Below are 19047 nucleotides of genomic sequence, written 5' to 3' on the forward strand. Positions count from 1 at the left end.
CATAGGAAAGGCAAGAGGAAGCGGGGAAGCCACTGCAGAGGGTGCTAGATAAAGAGGAGGAGGGAAGGCGCAAAAACAGGAGAGCTCCGCACCCCCCCACCCCTGCCAAAGCACAACCCCCCCACCCCGCCCCAGCAGGCTCCCCTCCCCCAACCCTAGACTCCAAGGCAGGAAATCAGGAGGCCACTGCAGGTATGTTTGGGTCATTTCCACATGCTTTATTCCAGCAATCAAAATAATTAAAAACATCTCAAATTATTATACACATACAAAATAGGTACAGAGTCTTGCTTCCTCCCACCCCTTGGGGGAAAAACTGCTTTGTGCTTTGGGAAGTTGTGCTCTGAAACCCAGAGAGAGGACACAGGACAGAGAGGCCGAGAGGATGGGAGCCGCTGAGGAGTGGGGTTTCAGAGAGAGTGAGAGGTGGAGAGAGAGGCGGCCAGGGGGGCGGAGAGGTGGGGGAAGGGAGCACCGAGCTGAGCTGCGACACTCTCTCCTCCCAAGTTAAGTAGCACCTTTAGAAAATTCACGAGTCCCCATCCGCAAGGAAAAAAAAAAAAAAACAACCAAAGAATAAAAAAAAAAGACTTTGAACAAAAAAGGAACATTTGCTGGCCTGGGGGTGGGGGTCCTTGACTTCCCTAGCACCAGTGAATCCTTTCCCAGCCCCACCCCGTCACAGAGATGTAGCACCTTTGATATAAAATGGGGAGCCCCTTCCACCCCGCCCCCACTCCCGCCCCCACGCAGTTGTCCCGGTGACACACGGAGACAAGAAGAGGTAGTCCTTCAGCAACACAATTACACAAGGAACAGAGCAGTCTCTCCCACCCAGCCCTGTCGCACGGGGGATTGACACGTGTCCCTGAATGATTCCGCTGTTTCCTTCCGCTTTGTCGTGGCCCCTCCTGACTTTCCTCCAAACCCGGCAGGCAGCGAGGGGCCCGTGGGTCCCCCAGCACGCCCCCTCGAACACGAAGAGTGGATTGTTGCAGGAGCCACGGGGAGGCCGGATGGTGAGGCTTCTTTGGCAGTCTGAGAACCTCAGGTCCCCCAAGGGTTTGGGGGTGCTGGGTGAGGGGAGTGGGCTGGGAGTGTGGGGGTCACTTGGGTGTTTTAGCATTGCCTTTGGTTGCTGGGCAGACAATGCATTGTTTCCTGTGCCTTTCGGGGAGACTTAGACTTGGGGAGCAGTGAAGGGGAGGCCCCAAGGAGGGTTGAAGAAAGGAGCAGAAAGGGCAGTGTTGGGGTATGATAAGCCCAACGGGCAGAAAAGGACTTACCCCCATATGGGTCTTCAAGCAAGTGGACCAAGCTTCCTTTTTTTAAAAAGTTATTTATTTATTCTTTTTTTTTTTTTTTTTGGTTAAGGTTGAATGTGCTTTTGGTTTTTGGTCATGTTCAGTTGGTCAAAGATAAAAACTAAGTTTGAGAGATGAATGCAAAGGAAAAAAATATTTTCCAAAGTCCATGTGAAATTGTCTCCCGTTTTTTGGCTTTTTGGGGGGTTCAGTTTGGGTTGTTTGTCTGTTTCCAGGGTCAGGGGTGAGTGGGTTGGGTGGGAGGGAGCCAGGTTGAGTGGGAGCGAGTTTACAGGAAGCAGACAGGGCCAATATCCATGCCGAATTCCTGGTCTGGGGCGCCAACGTCCAATGGTGCCACATCGATGATGGGCAAGCGGGAGGTCTTGGTGGTTTTGTATTCGATCACTGTCTTGCCCCAGGCTCCGGTGTGACTCTGGGGTGAAGGGGAGACAACGGGAGAGGGGTGTCACCGGGTGGGAGCGGTGGGGTGAGGGCCAGTACGGCCTGCCAGGAAAGCCGGAGCCCAGACAGGGGCCCGGCCCGGGACTCACCGTGCAACCGTCGTAGGTGACGCTGTAGGTGAAGCGGCTGTTGCCCTCGGCCCGGATCTCGATCTCGTTGGAGCCCTGGAGGAGCAGGGCCTTCTTGAGGTTGCCGGTCTGCTGGTCCATGTAGGCCACGCTGTTCTTGCAGTGGTAGGTGATGTTCTGGGAAGCCTCGGTGGACATCAGGCGCAGGAACGTCAGCTGGATGGCCACATCGGCAGGATCGGAACCCTGGCCACCATACTCGAACTGGGGGGAAGAGGGGTAGCGGGGAGAAGCAAGTGAGTGACCACGCTGGAGCCTCTAGTCCTGGCCTCCCTCCCTCCCTGGAGTCCTCTGAGAGCATCCCGGAGCACCCTTCTCCCGTCCAGAAGTAGCAACCCTTGCCCCATGTCTGAGCCAGGATCAAGGGCCCAGGACTCCTGCCTCCCAGCCCAGCAGTGTCCGTCCCCCTTATCAGGAGTCTAGTCCACCCAGGACCTCCCCTCCTGACCCTTCTGAGCCCTGGGCCAGCCCCATCTTGGGAGGGCGGCTCGAGGACCAGCGGACGCACCTGGAATCCGTCGGTCATGCTCTCGCCGTACCAGACGTGCCTCTTTTCCTTGGGGTTCTTGCTGATGTACCAGTTCTTCTGGGCCACCTGGGGCTGAGTGGGGTACACGCAGGTCTCACCTGTCTCCATGTTGCAGAAGACCTTGATAGCATCGAGGTTGCATCCTTGGTTGGGGTCAATCCAGTATTCTCCTGTGGTGGGACAGAGCAAGACAGAGTCAGGGGAGGTACTGGCGGCGGCGGGGCACCCTTGGTCATCCGGGCCCCTTGGGGCTCCACACGGTCACAGAGGGAGGAGGCGGCCCTCACCGCTCTTCCAGTCAGAGTGGCACATCTTGAGGTCACGGCAGGTGCGGGCTGGGTTCTTGCGGCTTCCTTCAGGGCTCCGGATGTTTTCGATCTGCTGGCTCAGGCTCTTGAGGGTGGTGTCCACCTCGAGGTCACGGTCCCGGACCACATTGGCATCATCGGCCCGGTAGTAGCGGCCGCCATCGTGAGCCTTCTCTTGAGGTGGCTGGGGCAGGAAGCTGAAGTCGAAACCGCCGCTGGGAGGACCAGGGGGACCAGGGGGTCCAGGAGGGCCGGGGGGACCCTGCACAGAGAGGGAGGAGAGCCGGGATTACCACGGTCCAAGAGCCCTTGGGGCTGAGGGCCACGGGGGCTGCGGGGGTTGGGGAGGCTACGTACAACAGGACCAGCATCACCAGTGCGACCGCGAGGACCAGGGGGGCCGATGGGGCCTGGGAGACCGTTGAGTCCGTCTTTGCCAGGAGAGCCGGCAGAGCCAGGGGGACCCTGGGAAGAGGAAGATGGTTGGAGGAGTCCTGCTCAAAAGCACAGGACCACCAGCCCAGCTCTGCAGAGAAGCCCACTGCCCTCCCGGCCCGGCTCGGCCTCCACAGCCTCCTTCTCATTCATTCTTGCAGTCAGGAGAGATCGTCTGGGATTCTTCTTCCCTCCTTCCAACCCCTGCCTCCAGACCCTTCTACAGAGAGATACGGACACCTGTGTCCCAGACAGGGGACCCCGAAGTGAGCCTGGACTTGAGCCCCAGCAAGGGAAGGTAGATAGAGGCACGACTTACTCGGGGACCAGCAGGACCAGAAGCTCCAGAAGGACCTTGTTCACCAGGAGAGCCCTGAAGGACAGAGGCAAAGGCAGTAAGACCCCATGTGGGTCAAACGTGGCCAGCAACCTGCCCCCTGCCCCATTATTCTGGACATCTAGTCCCAAGGTGTCCACAGGCTAAGACCCCCTCTACCCTCTCTTTGTGTCCCTCACCCTCCCAGAAGCCCCTTGGCAATGTCCACAAATCTTTACACCCCGGTCCCTGCTAGGGAGGAATGAGAATGATTATCCAGAGGGGAAACTGAGGCACCCCCCCCATTGTATAACAGGGCTCAATGGCAGCTAGGGGCTGCGGGGTGCTAAGTATACTCACGGGAGGACCAGGAGGACCCTGGAGACCAGAGAAGCCACGGTGACCCTTTATGCCTCTGTCACCCTGTTCACCTGTCTCACCCTTGTCACCACGGGGACCTTGGGGTCCCTAGAAGAGAAGAGGGAACAGGCTGTCAGGTGGAAGGTTCATTAGCACCGAGTAGAATGTAGGCCACCTCTGGGCCAGGTATCCAGGACACCAGGGCCGGAGTCAGGCACTTACAGTGGGACCACGAGCTCCAACAGGGCCGATGGGACCAGCAGGACCAGCAGGACCCTGGGGAGAGCAGAAAGTACATCAGATCCTACTACAGCCTGAGCTGCGGGGTGAAACCACACCGCGGCCATGTCCGTCCTTCCTGAGTCCCAGATGAACCTTCAGGGGAATTCAGCTTCGTGTGACATGGGGCAAGCTCCTGGGGCCAAACCCCCTTTCCCAGGGGAGGCGATGGTCTATCTGGGAGAGGGGCGCCTCGAGGCTGTGCCACGGCTCGGGTTTTCAGGACAGCCAGGGGCCCCGACATTTTGTAAGACCCCCTGTCCTAGCCCAGCCTCAGGGAAGTCAGATGTGCATCTGCAGGCCCACAGGCCGGCCCAGAGAGTCCCTGGCCCTAGACGACAGGCTGGAGTCCAGCTACTTACAGTCTCACCGCGGTCGCCGCTCTTGCCAGCAGGGCCGACGGGGCCGGGGGCACCAGGAGCACCGGGAGCACCGGGGGGTCCAGCAGGGCCGGTCTCACCACGGTCACCCTAAGAGCGGCAGAGGAGGGGACAGGGAGTCAGTCCCACCTAACGGGCTGGGGCGGGGGCACGGCAGGTGGAGCCGTGGCCCTGGGGCGCAGGCATCTTACCTTGGGGCCGGGAGAACCATCTCGTCCAGGGGAGCCTTCAGCACCAGGAGATCCCTGCCGAGAGAGAGGGAGGTGTGAGCATCAGCAGGGGGAAGGGAGGCGCAGGCCAAGGCCAAAGTGGGCTCGCGAAGGGCACTGCCACGGGGCCGGCAATGGCTCACCTCGCGTCCAGACTCGCCAGGGGGTCCAGCCAATCCAGGGGGGCCCATGGGACCAGGGGGGCCACGCTCACCACTGGCTCCAGAAGGACCTTGTTTGCCAGGTTCACCCTGGGGGAGAAGACAGAGTCAGCCCAGAGACGGGGTAGAGGCAGGGCCCTCAGCCTCCAAGGCTGCAGCCCCAGGGATGGTTCTTCTCGGGGTGCCCCGAGGGGAGGGGGCACTCACAGAGGGGCCGGGGAGACCGGGGAAGCCTCTCTCTCCTCGCTGACCGGGCAGGCCGACCACACCACGCTGTCCAGCGATGCCTTGAGGTCCGGGAGTGCCGGGAGCACCCTGGGTGCAGGTAGACGAAGATGAAGTGCCTTGCCAGGGCCGGGGAGTACATCCCCGCTCGGGACCCCTCGGGAGGGCGCACTTACAGCTGGTCCGTCGGCACCAGGGGATCCTTTCTCGCCAGCGGGGCCGGGGGGACCCGGGGGTCCGACTTCACCGGGACGTCCAGCGGGGCCAGTCTCACCACGGGGACCTTTGCCACCTTCTTTGCCAGCGGGGCCGGGAGGGCCAGGGGGTCCAGCATTTCCCTGGGCAGGGAGAAGAGGGGCTGTCAGGTTCCAGTGGATTCTGGAGCCCCGCGGAGGCCTCAGAGGGGTCCAGCACCCTCTCCTCCCCTGTGCCCCTTACCACCGCCACCCCCCGCCAACCCACAGAGCGTTGGAGTCTTCACCACAGTACTTACAGAGGGGCCGGGGGGACCGACTCGGCCAGCAGCACCAGGGAAACCGGTAGCACCCTGGCAGAGGAGGACAGAGAGGTCAGAGGGAGAACACCCCCACCCCTGCCCCAGGCTGACCTGGCCGCCCCTCCCCCTGCACACAGGTCAGCAGGAGCCCCAGCAGAGAAGCAAAGTGAGGTACTCACAGGGGGACCAGCACTGCCGCGAGCACCTTTGGGTCCAGGAGCACCAACGTTACCCTGGAGGACAGCACAGAGCCATTAAGACCGGGCCGGTCCCAGCCCCAGGTCCACCTGCGGCTCAGGCCGAGAGGGTGATACTCACAATGGGGCCGGGGGGGCCAGTGGGGCCAGCGGGGCCTGGGGGACCTGCGTCGCCTTTAGCACCAGCATCACCGGGTTCGCCTTTAGCACCGGGTTGGCCATCAGCACCCTGGGGAAGGAGGGAGGGCGGTGAGTGGAGGAGCGGGGTACGGCAGCGGCAGCCCTCGCCCATCAGGGGCCCCCATGGGGCTGGGGAAGGGCAGCCACTCCAGGAAGAACGGGACAAGAATCCCTCCCCGCCCTCCTTCCCTGACTCGGGCCCACGCCTCTGTCCTTATGCAGACTCCCAAGGTCCTGTGTCCCAGTGGGAGATGGAGAATGGTAGGGGTCTTGGTACTCACAGGGGGGCCAGCGAAGCCAGCAGGGCCAGGGGGACCAGGCTCACCGCGGTCTCCCTAGGAGAAAAGGAGGCAGATTGGAGTGGGGTCCTGGGCTGGGGTGGGGCAGAGCTGGAGGGGAAGATGGCCGGAGGAGCATTCCCCAGGGCCCAGAGCCGGTGAGAGAGAAGGAAGAGGAGGAGGCAGGAAGCACAAAGCCTGGGGCAGAGTGTGGGTCTTCTATACTTACGGGGGCGCCACGAGCTCCAGTGGGACCAGCAGGGCCGCTAGGACCTGCTTCACCCTGAGAGGGAGGGACAAGAGGCTCAGGTCAGAGAAGTAAGTACCTCAACAGATGACCCCAGGAGAGCCTCCCCTGTCTTCTGGTCCTCCCACGTTCAGGTGACCAGCTCAGAATGGCAGGACCTGCCTCTCCCTGGGAGCAGTGCCCAGGCTTGCTGGGGAATCTGTGTGTTGGGGGGGGGGCAGTGGGGGCCACCTCACCTTGTCACCAGGAGCACCAGCGGGGCCAGGAGGACCAATGGGGCCAGTCAGACCACGGACACCATCTTTGCCGGGAGAACCGTCAGCACCTTTGGGACCAGCATCACCCTAAAGACAGAGGAAAGCCTGAGACTTGCGGTGGAGGCGGACAGGGAGGTGACCTGGAGTGTCCTCCTGGTGTCTGGGACCCCTCCCCAGCTCTACCCTACCCCGGCCTGTGCTTGGGACTCAAGATCTTTCAGAGCAAAAGGTGCCTGCTTGGGGGCTGTGGTGGAACTTGGGGCAAGAGGCCCATGCCTTGTGTAGAGGGATGAATAATGCCATCCGTCAGGTCATCCTTCCTCCCGTTACCATGGTGATTCGTGGGGCAGGAAGAGCCTGGATAGGCTGGTAGAGGGTTTATCAGCAACAAGGCCAGAGGGGAAGAAGAGAGGATTAAGGAGATGAGGGAAAGAGCCCAGGGAGGGTAGAGAGAGAGGCTGGAGTGTCCCAAGCAGAGGGAGACAGAGATGGGAGCCCCGCACGGCTCAGGGGAGGGGGCTTAACTTACTCTGTCACCCTTAGGACCAGGAAGACCAGCTGCGCCTCGTTCACCAGGCATTCCCTGAAGGCCAGGAGCGCCCTGGCTACCTGGGGCTCCAGGGGCACCAGCATCACCCTAGGGGACAAACAAGAGGACTGGTATGAGGCAGGGGTCCCAGGAGTGGGTCACAGCCCTGTGCCCCCTTCTTAATACCTCCTGGTCTCGGTGCCCAGGATAAAGATAAGCACCAGCTAAGAAGAAAGGCTCCCAGCCCAGAACTTCGGGCTGCCCATGGATCCCACTCCATCCTGTCCCCCTGCCACCCCTCCCTCATTTCTAGGGGGCTTTGGCCACAACCAGGCACCCGCCCCTGCCTCAGAAGGGGCTGGACCTGGTCCCTCTGCTGCCCTCACCTTAGCACCGTCATTGCCAGGGGCACCATTGGCTCCCCGGGGACCTGCGGGGCCGGGGGGTCCTTGCACGCCGCGTTCACCGGGGAAACCTCTCTCGCCCTGGAAGAGAAGGATGGGGCGCATGATGGCTGCTCCTGAGACAGGGCCAAGAGCAGGGCATTCAGGCAGGAACAGCCAGGAGTTCTACTTACTCTTGCTCCAGAGGGGCCGGGGGCACCAAGGTCACCAGGAACACCCTGAGGGGGAGGGAGGACAGAGAGTGAGCCAACCCCACCTCAGACCTCCCCACTGGTGAGCGTTCTTGATGTCCTGGGGGGATGGCCCCTGGGGTCTGTCATTGCAGACCAACCCCTTCTTTGCACTGAACTGGGCTTAGCCCTCTCATCCTCCTGGGGTGGTGTCAGAGACAGCCCCCTCCCCAAACTCTGGGCTGAGGGAAAAGTCAGAGTGAGCCCCACAGCTCAAAAAAAAAAAAAAAAAAAAAAAAATCATTCGGACCAGCAGCCATGTAGTCCCATCCAGATCTTATCGGGCAGGTGTTCTGCGCCCTGCTTCCGGGAAGTCCTGCAGGGTGTCTAGCCTGGATCCCTCTAGCTGCTGGTTATCTGTGCAGGGAGGCGGGCTGGCCTCTTCCTCTAAACGCCCTGTGTTCCCCACCTCTCTGGCCGCCCGCTACCTCTCACCTGTTCGCCGGGTTTGCCAGCTTCACCAGGAGGACCAGCGGGGCCAGGGAGACCCTGTAGATGGGAAATGAGGGGGGCAGGAGGTGGGTAGGATTAGAATCTGAAAAAGAACAAGGGGAACCCCAGACCTTCACCCCCTGCCAGGCAGGCCTCACCTGGAATCCGGGGGAGCCAGCGGGACCTTGTTCACCTCTCTCGCCAGCGGGGCCCTGTCACAGAAAGAACGCTGTGGTCCCTGGAAGGGCCCAGTGAAAAGGGGGGCGGGGTGTCTCCGCAGCACCCCCTCCCCAGGCTGCCTGCCCGGGACACTTACGGCAGGGCCAGGGGCTCCCTGAGCTCCAGCTTCTCCATCTTTGCCAGCAGGACCCTGTGGGGACAGAACAAAGGACTCAGGGTTGGGGAGGAGGCAGGGGACAGAGCAGACCCCCACGGGGAGCCCCTGCTGCCCTGGTGAGAGGCTGCGGCCTTCTGTACCCCTTCTGCAGGGAGGGGATGTGTCACAAGCAGGGGCAGTGAGGGGACAGAAACCACGGGGAGCTACTTACAACAGCACCGGGGGGACCAGGCACGCCTCGCTCTCCAGCCTTGCCGGGCTCTCCCTGCAGGGAAACAGAGTCAGAGTCAGCGGGGCTTAGGTGGGAAACCAGTCCTCTTGGGTCCTTTTGGTTTACCCTGAGGGACATTTTTTTAAGGGGTTTTCTTTTCTCCCAGCTCTGGTCCTGGGGAAACGCTTTGCTGGATGTTACTGCGGGTTCCTTCCTATCTCCCTGAGCCCTCTCTCCCCAGACCACCTATCCCTGCAGGCTGCTGCCCCCACCCTCTCCCTTCCTTCTTGCCACCATATGCCTATGGTGACCCAAGCTGCAAAGGGCTTTCATCTCCTCTGGTACCTCCTTTTCAACCTCAAAGAGCACACCCAGATTTAGGGGTGACTATCATTAAAAAGGCCCATTCTTCCCCTGTGTGTGTGGGGGGGGTGCTGCTCCAACAATACTTTTTCCCAAGGAGAGAGCAATGGGAGTAGAGTTAAGAGAGGTCTCATTATTTGGATAGGGAGACTGAGCCCCAGAGAGGGGCAGTGAGTGGCCTAAGGCCACACAGCAAGTCAGTGGCAAAGCTGGGACTGGCATCCAGGACTCCAGGACTCCAGGACATCCAGGAGCGCCTGTCCCTGTCTCTGGAACGTTCCTCAGTGAATACTCACAGCAGCACCTTTAGGCCCAGGGAAGCCCATCACGCCAGCCTGACCACGGGCACCAGGGGGGCCTGGGGGTCCGGGGCGACCATCTTGACCAGCAGGACCCTAAGGACAGAAGGCACAGAACCAGAAGTGAAGTCGGAGGGTGGGTGGGTGGGTGGGTGGGAGGGGGAGGGGCCCTGGGGGGAGCAATACTCACAGGGGGGCCGGTTTTGCCGTCGGGACCGGGGCTGCCGGGACTTCCAGTCAGACCCTAGGGGGCAGCAGACAGGTGTGAGCCAGGTGGGGAGAAGGGGGACAGAGGAGGGGAGGGGCACCTCAGGAGGCAGACCCGTGGTCCGGATCCAGGGCGCCTCATTTCAGACCCCACACGGGTCCAGCACGGTCCTGGGACAAGTCCAGCACAGGGGTCAGAACTCACCTTGGCACCGGGCAGACCAGCTTCACCAGGGCGACCAGCTTCACCAGGAGAACCTTTGGGGCCAGCGGGGCCGGGGGAACCACGTTCACCGGCAGGACCCTGGTTGGGGGAGTCATAGGGACAATCAGGGTCTTAGGTCTGGGCTTCTTTACTGTGGCCCAGCATCTTACTCCTCCCGGTGGGGCAGGGTGGGGTTGCTCTGAGGGGCACTGGGGGCAGGGGGAAGGTCAGGGTGAAGTCCGGCACGGAGAGCCTGCAGCCGCAGTCTGGAGCAGTAATGACCGGGGCTGGAGGCGGGAGGCGACTACATGGGGGAGAGGAAGGTGATGCCCGCGGCGCAGCAGGGCGCACCCCAGCCGTGAAGGGACGTTACCTTGGGACCAGCAACACCATCTGCACCGGGGAAACCGCGGCTACCAGGTCCACCCTGCAAGAGGAGAAGAGGCCGGTGAGCTCCGACATGGGGGCACCAGGCTGGCGCTGGGGGCAAAGAGAGGGGCACTTACACGCTCGCCAGGGGGTCCAGGCAGGCCAGTGGGTCCAGGTTCACCTCGGGCTCCTCGCTTTCCTTCTTCCCCAGCGGGGCCAGGGGGTCCTTGAATACCAGTGGGTCCCTGGAGAGGGCAGAGACCAGGGGGCGGCCAGCAGTGAGGGGCCGACCGGGTGCCATCTCGCCCCTGGGTTCCCATCCCCTCGCAGGGTCTCCCTCCAGGGCTCCCCAGGGCAGACAGGCCGACGTGCGGGGACACTTACGGGCTCTCCCTTGGCGCCAGTGTCTCCTTTGTTGCCGGGAGCACCAGGTTCACCCTGCACGAGGGAGGAGAAGGGGATGAGGCAAGATTCTGGGGTCCACAACTGGCCTGGATCCTTCTGCTCCCGCAGGGAGGGCCACACGGGAGCTAGCACATGGGGCGGACTCAATGGCAGAGGGATACTTACGCTGTTACCCTTGGGACCAGGAGGACCGCTGGGGCCCTGGGGTCCAGAGGGCCCTCGGGCGCCGGGGAAGCCGGGAGCACCAGCAATGCCAGGAGCGCCCTGTGGGAGGCAGAAGAGGTTGAGCTCAGGAGCGCAGGGCAGGGGCTCTGGAGGAGGGGAGCCACGGGGGTGGCTCTGAGACCCCTGGGGCACTTACGTTAGCACCTTTAGCACCAGGCTGTCCATCAGCACCAGGGTTTCCCTGTGGCAGAGAGAGAGAATCGGGTGAGGGACAGGCCAAGACCGGGAACTGGAGGGGAGGCCCCAGGGCGCTGAGGAGGCGACACTCACAGCAGGACCAGCAGCACCAGCAGGCCCAGGGGGGCCGGGCTCACCACGCACACCCTGGGGACCCTCAGAGCCTCGGGCTCCTTGGGGACCAGCTTCACCCTGGATGGGACAAAAAGGACATGTCAGGAGCCAACCTGGAAGCCCAGCTCCCCTTTGGATGTCTCCGTGTGTGTGTGTGTGTGTGTGTGTGTGTGTGTGTGTGTGTGTATGGCAGGGACAGGAAGACCAAGAATCAGGACTCCCATATCAGAGAAGGAGATCCCAGCACAAAGGGGATAGGCTTCTCTGGTCCCTTTGGTTTGGAGAGCGGGGAGACACCCCCCAACCTTGGCCTGTGGCAACCGTGCTCAGAGGAAGGCAGGGGGCTCACCTTAGCACCAACAGCACCAGGGAAGCCAGGAGGACCAGCGGGGCCGGTGGGACCCTGTGAACAAAATGGAAATGTCAGCAAGAAGGAAGGTGGTAGCTGCAAATCACAGCCAGGAATAGCAGAGGTCCTGGGATTCTGAGCCCCATGCCTCCATCCCCCCAAGAGCTGACACCAAGAGCCCTCCCCACTCCCAGGCACCGAGGTCCAGAGGTCACACTCACGGGGGGTCCAGCAGCCCCAGTAGCACCATCATTTCCACGAGCACCCTGCCGGAGAGAGGGGAGCCCCAGTTACCAGTGCTGAGCACAGGCCAGACCCTGTAACTGGTCAGGAACCCCTGCCAGGGCCCAGCTGTCCCCAAGGGGGCCAGGAGTACTTACAGCAGGGCCGGGGGCTCCAGGGCGGCCTCTCTCACCAGGCAGACCACGGGGGCCCTGACGACAAAAGCCAGAAAAGCCACGTGAGATGGGAGATGTACCTTTCCCCCGCCAAGCCTCATCTTGGCCCCTATATCCTGCACCCTCTCTTCCTTCTAGAACTGGACATACTCACCATCTGACCAGGAGCTCCATTTTCACCAGGACTACCAGGCTCGCCCTAGAGAACAGAGAATAAAGTTGGGAATTTGTTCACACGGTGTAAGCTGGCGGGGGGTGGGGGGAGGGGGAGGCCCACGACATTTGGGCATCTTCTTACCTTGGGACCAGCAGGACCAGCATCTCCCTTGGCACCATCTAAACCACTGAAACCCTAAGATAGGAAGAAGGGGCCAAGGTGAGTACCGATGGAAGGGAACCTTGGTCCCCACTCTGACCTGAGAAGGTGCCTTAGGGGTTCCCCACGGGCTCTGTCTCTGCGCTAGACTAAACCCCAAATGGGCCAAGAGCTCACCCAATCTCTTCATTGAGATTTCTTTCCCAGTGGAGGGGAGTTCTTTCGGAATCCTACTCCTATCCCTTAGGATTTCTGTAGCTGCCACCCAGTGGCTCAAAGGAGACTTACTCTGTGTCCCTTCATTCCAGGAAGGCCAGCTGTTCCAGGCAATCCCCGAGCACCCTGGAGAGAAGAGAAAAGGAGGAGAGAGGTAGGGACATTAGAAGATGACACTGAGGACCCAGCTCCCAAGGGAAGCCCACTTGTAGAGAAGCCCATGGCCAGCCACGCATTCCAGCTCACCTGAGGTCCAGGAGGGCCACGCTCACCAGGACGACCAGGCTTTCCAGCTTCACCCTGAAAGGGAGAGAAAAGACCATCGTGCGCATGCACCCATGGGCCAGGAAAGTGTGGGAGGTCTGAGTTTTCTTGGTATTGTTGAAGGTCAGGTCGAGGAGCCTATAATCTTATCTTTGAATTTGGAGCTCAGCTTACATCTACTGTAAAATCCTTATTTGGTGAATTTTGAGTCCCTCCAAAGGTATTTCTGTTTATTTCTATATATGGAGGGTAAATCTAAGATAATTAAGCCTAAGGAAGTCATTCACCCCAAGGGGTGCGGATGGGGAATGCTTTTAAGGTGGTTGGAGGGTCCGGAGGGCCAGTCCTCCACTGGGAAGATGGGGAAACATCCCACAAGGGCTGAAGGTCATTTTTCAAGGGCAGTCCCATGCATCAGGGAGAACTTGGCTTCCATTCTTTGAGCATCACCCCCAAAGGTGGTGCGGCACTGGGGTGGAGATTACAGGGACCTAACCCATGGAGGTGTTGGGGACTACTTGGGATCTTCTCGCCTGGAATACTTACATCATCTCCGTTCTTGCCAGGGGGACCAGGGGGACCGCGGGGACCCATGGGACCCTAGAGGAAACAGGAAGAAAGGTGATTAGAATAGCCAGGATAAGGGGGAAAATTCAAAAAAAAAAAAAAAAAAAAAGGGAAGGCAGGGATTGGAAGGAGGAAGTAGGGAACAGCCCAGACGACAGCGGTGGAAGGGTCCTTCAATGGGAGAATCCACATATTTGTAGAGGGAGTGTGCAAGTAGTGTGCAAGTTGGGGGGGGGGCACTTACTGAGGCTCCAGGCTCGCCGGGCTCACCAGGGGGGCCTTGGAAACCTTGGGGACCCTAGAGAAGAAGGAAAGAGGGATTCAGTTAGAAGGACAGGCCCCTACCAGTCTTTCCCCAGATCACTAATCGATCTCTCAGAGTACCTTTTGCTACCCTCATCCCAATCCTCCCTTCTAAAGACTGAGGCCCAGGATGGCACTTGATGACATCCTGGATACTCACAGGTGCGCCAGGAGGGCCAGGGAGACCACGAGGACCAGAAGGACCCTACAGAAGGAAAAACAAAAAGATATAGAGAGAGGTCATAATGATATCTCTGTAGGGAAGAGCAATGTGGGTGTGGTCTTGCCATCCCCCAGTGGTTCCTGTTGGGACCACCCAGCTGTCTTGCATCCTCTTCTGGACTTCAGGTTCCAATGGTTGTCTTGATGTCCTAAGTTATCTATGCCACCCCCATAAGCCACCACTGGCCCATCCCCTCTGGATCCCCACGGACTCCTCTTCTGTCATCTCTGCCCCCCCAGTGGCTCACCATGGGGCCAGGCACGGAGATTCCTCCAGTTGATTTCTCATCATAGCCATAAGACATCTGGGGAGCAAAGTTCTAGGAAAAAAAAATGAGAGAGTGTATGAGAAATCAGGGAGTTGGAAGGTGGAAGATGTCACTGAGAACGGAATATTGACATGTGCCTCCTGATGTGATGCACTAAGAAGGAAAACAACATCTCTTGTGAGACAGTCCTGCCAAAAATGCAGGTCCCAGGGGCGTCTGAGTGGCTCAGTCATTAAGCATCTGCCTTCAACTCAGGTCATGATCCCAGGGTCTTGGGTTCGAGCTCCACATCGGGCTCCCTGCTCAGTGGGAAGCCTGCTTCTCCCTCCCCCCACTCCCCCTGCTTGTGTTCCCTCTCTCACTGTGTCTCTCTCTGTCAAATAAATAAATAAAAATCTTTTTTTTTTTAAAATACAGAGTCCCACTCTAATTATGAGGATATATCTGGCCAACCCAAATTGAGGGACAGTCATAAAAACAGTTGGCCTCTACCAAGCAACTGGCTTCTTAAAAAAATTTCAGGGTCGTGCAAGACAAAGAAAGTCCGAGGAATGTTCCAAAGTAAAGGAAACTGAAGACACGCGACAGTTAAGTGCAATTCATGATCCTGGATCAGGGGGAAAGCTGCAATAAAGGGCATTATTGGGATGTTGTTGAAATTTGGACAAGGGCCATAGGTTAGATAATAGTTCTGTACCAATGTTAGAATTTTGGAATGTAATCATTGTGCAATGGTCGCGTAAGAGAAAGTCCTTGTCCTCAGGAAAGACACACTAAAGTATTTAGGAGCAAAAGGACATGACATCCGCCAACTCAAGCACAAATGGTTCAGAAGGAAAAATAGCGACAGTTATATGTATACATAGAGACTGATAAAGCAAATGTGACAAACTGTGAAGTGTATGTGAGAATTCTTGGCATTAGTCTTGAAACTTTTCTCTAAGTTTGAAATCATTTCAAAATATAGTGTGCCATCTGCCAAAAAACCCACAAAAAAAAAAAAAAAGAAAGAAAGAAAGAAAGAAAGAAAGAAAGAAAGAAAGAAAGAAAAGTAAAAGAACAGGAGGTGAGTGGAGCACACAGGGCCTGCTTGGACTTTCTTGAGTCTTCACTTACTCCTCCGAGGCCAGGGGGTCCGGGGGGTCCGGGAGGTCCGGGGGGTCCGGGAAGTCCAGGCTGTCCGGGGATACCATCTCGGCCAGGGGGGCCGGCAGGTCCCTGCAGCAGGAGAGGAGGGGGGAGAGGGCGGGCGGCGGTGAGCGCCGGCCTGGAGCCACGCCCACTTGCACCCCTACAGCCGAGCGAAAACCAGGCTTACTTACCCTTGGACCTCGGGGGCCAGTGTCTCCCTTGGGTCCCTATGGGGGTGGGGGTGGGGAGAGAAGAAACAAAAGAAGCCGGGTTAGAGACGGGAGGCGCTTGAGGACACTCGGGCGGGTGGCAAAAGTCGAGGGCAGAGGATTACCTCGACTCCTGCGGTTTCTTGGTCGGTAGGTGACGCTAGGGGAGAAGAGACGCGGGTGAGCGGCGGGGTCTGCACCGGGTACTCCCGGCGGCCCCGCCCTCCCCCATCCCCAGGCCCCCGAGCCGTACCCTCGCCATCGGGGCAGACGGGGCAGCACTCGCCCGGGGGGACTTGGGCGCCGGGGCAGTTCTTGGTTTCGTCGCAGATCACGTCATCGCACAACACGTTGCCGTTGTCGCAGACACAGATCCGGCAGGCCTCGGGTTTCCATACGTCTCGGTCGTAGTACCTGAGGCCGTTCTGTACGCAGGTGACTGGTGGGACTGGGGCAAGAGCGGAAAGGGGGGGCTGTCAGCGGCGCTCGAGGCCCCCCACCTCGGGGCTCCAGGAACCCCAGCTCTACCCGTAGCCTCTCCCGTCGGTCGTAAGGACACTTTTAGATTTTCCATTTCCCGCCTCCTCCTCCTCCCCGTCCCCCCTCCTTTCCCCAAATCCTTAAAAGCTCATCTGCTCCTCATCAGGGCCAGTGACAGGGCCGAGGCGCCTGGCCAAGGCGGCTATAACTCTTTCCAGTTCTCAGGAATTTAAACAAAGCTTTAGGCCGGAGTTGCTTCCAACTCCAACCCCAGACCATCGGCGCTGAAGCCAAGTGAAATAAAAAAGCCATTGGGGGGGGGGAGGTGGGGGAGTGGGGAGGAGAGAGACCAGGAGGGGCCCCATCCAGCGGGGGCGTGGTATGTGTGGAGACGGGGGGTGGGGTGGGGTCGGAGGGACCGGTAGGAGGAGAGAAGAGAGGTCCAGCCCCCATTCCGCCCCATCCCAGGGCAGGTGGTATAGCCTGGGCGGGGCTAGGGGATGGGGCGGGGCCTATTGGCCTGAGGTCCCGCCCAGAGTCTTGTATGGTACCGCCAAAGTTGGATATACCCTAACCTCCAGCACCCAGACATCTCAAAAGCGCTCTTTCGGGACAACTCCTCTTTCCTAAAGCTAACCAGGGTCTCTGGGTCACGCCTTAGCCAAAGAACCAAAAGTCCGCAAACAGTTAAATAAAGTAGCTAACCACGCCCACCGCGCGAGCGTCTACTCAGACCGCCACTAGGTGGCGGGCAACACTAAGCAATTCCCTGGGACGGGCCACTTCTTTGAGAGACTGAGCCTACCCAGTCCCCAACTTTATTTTCCAGGACTAGAGGTGGGGTCCACAACCGGCAATAACGCCCGTCCACTCAATGCAGTTACTTCGCGGGGAAGCGCTGGACGGGGAGGCGCGGGGCTCAGTGTGGATCAGCAGAGGGCGCAAGGACCCCGCCCTGCCGAGTCCGCGCCAAAGTTTCTCATCCTCCAACCCGCCCACTCTCCGCGCCCCCTCCCCCCTCAGCCCAGCACCCCCGCGGCCCCAGGAACACTGTCTAGCCTGCAGAGAGGGCAAACAATCTTTCCTTATGAATCATCCCACAGCCTTCCCGATCGCTTTCACATCTTGGGTTCCAAACTCCCAGCAAAGCGCCCCCGTCCCATCTTCGACGTACTTTCCCCTTACCCGGCGCCCAGACCCCACATTTCCCCCGTGGTACTCCACAGTGCTCGCTCAGGACTCCCTCCTGTGTCAACTCCCGCGGCGCTCCATCCTTCCCTCTCACCACCCGCGGGCGTTCATCTACAGCCCCCACCCAGGGTGCACTGCCTTCTCTCCCACAGCGCGCAGGAAGAGCCCTCCCCATCTTCCTGCCCTCCGAGTCTCCAGAGCATCCCGAGTCTCAGTTTAAGTCGCAGACCGCCGGGACCGAGCGCAGGGCATGATACCAAGTACCCTTGGACTCCCCCAAAGTTTGGGACTTACTGTCTTCTTCTTGGCCCTCCTCTTGGCCGTGCGTCAGGAGGGCGGTGGCCGCTAAGAGGAGCAGGAGCCGGAGGTCCACAAAGCTGAACATGTCTAGACCCTAGACATGTAGACTCTTTGCGGCTGGGGTGGGGGTTAGCGTCCGCTCATGCGTGGCCTCACACTCTGCGTGCCTCCTGCTCCGACCCCGAGGAGAAACTCCCGTCTGCTCCGACGACTGGCCAGGGCCCCTTTTATACCATCCTGATGGAGAGCAGGGAGGAACTCTGCCCCTGGGAGAGGGGGAGCCGGCGGCCCGTCCCCCAGCCAATCAGAGCTGCCTGGCCCGGCCCCCAATTTGGGAGTTGGAAGGGAGAGGGGGAGGAGGAGGGAAGGGAAGGGAGTCCACCGCACATCTCCCCCCTTCGAAACTCTGCCTCCCCAGCCCCCAGCCCAGCCTGGGCCAGAGATGCTGCTGCTGAGGTGCTGCTAGGTCCCCAGTATAGGGTGGACTAGAGAGTGGGTAGTGGTGCCCCTTGGGCTTTCTTCCTGGGGCTCCCCCATCGGGAGGAACTGGACCTGGGGAGCTGGAAGGGGAAGCTTCCAGTGGTCTGGAGAGGGTAGTCTTGGCCATGTCTCTCTCATTCACCCTACCGACATCCTTGGCCAGAACTAAGGGATGGGCATGAAGGGGCCGGGTTCTCCTCTAAAACAGAGAAGAACCTGAGAATTTAAAAGATGTTCCTGTTTAGAGGTGTCTTCTGATGTGGCGGGGGAGCTTAGACATGTTTCGAGAAGAAGTTACAGTTTCCTTTGCAGACATTAGGAATGAGATACTTGGGTGGGGGTTGTTGGCAAGAGGGGATTTATTTTGAGGACATCAATTCTGCCTTGCTTGAGGATCCAAGATGGACTCAGATGCTCTCCCCCAAACCCAAGGTGGGACCGAGAGAGATGGGGTAGGGAGGTTGAGACTGCGTGAGAAATGCAACTGTGTGATCTCTCCAGAAGGAAGCTTGGGGGGTAAGTGATAGGGCAGCAGAGTGGTGATGGGAAGCTGCTGGGACCCTTCCCTCTGCCCCAGGCCAGTGAGGTTGCACAGGAGCACTGTAGTCATCAGTGACCTAGAAAAGGGTCTTGTGTGAGGGTAGGCCCCGGGTGGTGGCCAGGGCCTGTCTGAGACCCTCGTATCCCTCAGAGTCTCCTTCAGAGAGCTGCAGGGAGCAGCTGGTTGTACCTGGACTCAAAGTTGGAGCATATGGGGGAATTTGGGTGTCAGGGGGTTTGGGATGGAATTGCAGGGAAAGTTCAGTGACCTGATTTTAGAAGATGTTCCCTGCTGCCCCACCTCTTTCTTGAAAATCCAGGGCATTGCTCTCTGCCCCTGGAAACCCCTGAAGGGGGAAGGAGACCCCAAGAACAACAGGCTATATTTGAGGGGATGCCCCCAGAAGCCAGTGTCCTCCCTTCCCCTGGTCCCAATCTCCCAATAGCACTCTACTGTTGGCCCTACTGAAATCTGTGGGCCCAAGAGAAGGCAATTGGGGTCCCCTTGCCATGTCCATCAACTCCAGTCCCTCCTGCCTGGGTTCCCCCAC

At 59.5% G+C, this 19047-nt stretch overlaps 1 protein-coding gene across 1 annotated transcript; it reads right to left on the minus strand.

Annotated features, from left to right (window-relative positions):
- Nucleotides 1–195: 195 nt before the first annotated feature.
- COL1A1 (collagen type I alpha 1 chain) lies at nt 196–17693 on the minus strand. The gene is made up of 51 exons (XM_059148627.1): nt 17471–17693; nt 15759–15953; nt 15631–15665; nt 15488–15523; nt 15282–15383; nt 14145–14216; nt 13835–13879; nt 13616–13669; nt 13351–13404; nt 12787–12840; nt 12613–12666; nt 12307–12360; nt 12163–12207; nt 11991–12044; nt 11832–11876; nt 11611–11664; nt 11241–11339; nt 11107–11151; nt 10911–11009; nt 10725–10778; nt 10478–10585; nt 10345–10398; nt 9972–10070; nt 9750–9803; nt 9557–9655; nt 8898–8951; nt 8666–8719; nt 8508–8561; nt 8353–8406; nt 7861–7905; nt 7670–7768; nt 7284–7391; nt 6734–6841; nt 6480–6533; nt 6254–6307; nt 5914–6021; nt 5775–5828; nt 5593–5646; nt 5276–5437; nt 5082–5189; nt 4857–4964; nt 4696–4749; nt 4487–4594; nt 4068–4121; nt 3846–3953; nt 3489–3542; nt 3092–3199; nt 2714–2996; nt 2406–2596; nt 1859–2101; nt 196–1740 (listed from the first exon to the last, which is right to left on the minus strand). The coding sequence occupies exons 1-51, from the start codon at nt 17559–17561 to the stop codon at nt 1594–1596; spliced, it is 4383 nt and encodes a 1460-aa protein (XP_059004610.1). The 5' UTR covers nt 17562–17693; the 3' UTR covers nt 196–1593.
- Nucleotides 17694–19047: the final 1354 nt, after the last annotated feature.

This window comes from Mustela lutreola, chromosome 15, assembly GCF_030435805.1.
Source record: "Mustela lutreola isolate mMusLut2 chromosome 15, mMusLut2.pri, whole genome shotgun sequence".
NCBI lineage: Eukaryota > Metazoa > Chordata > Mammalia > Carnivora > Mustelidae > Mustela > Mustela lutreola.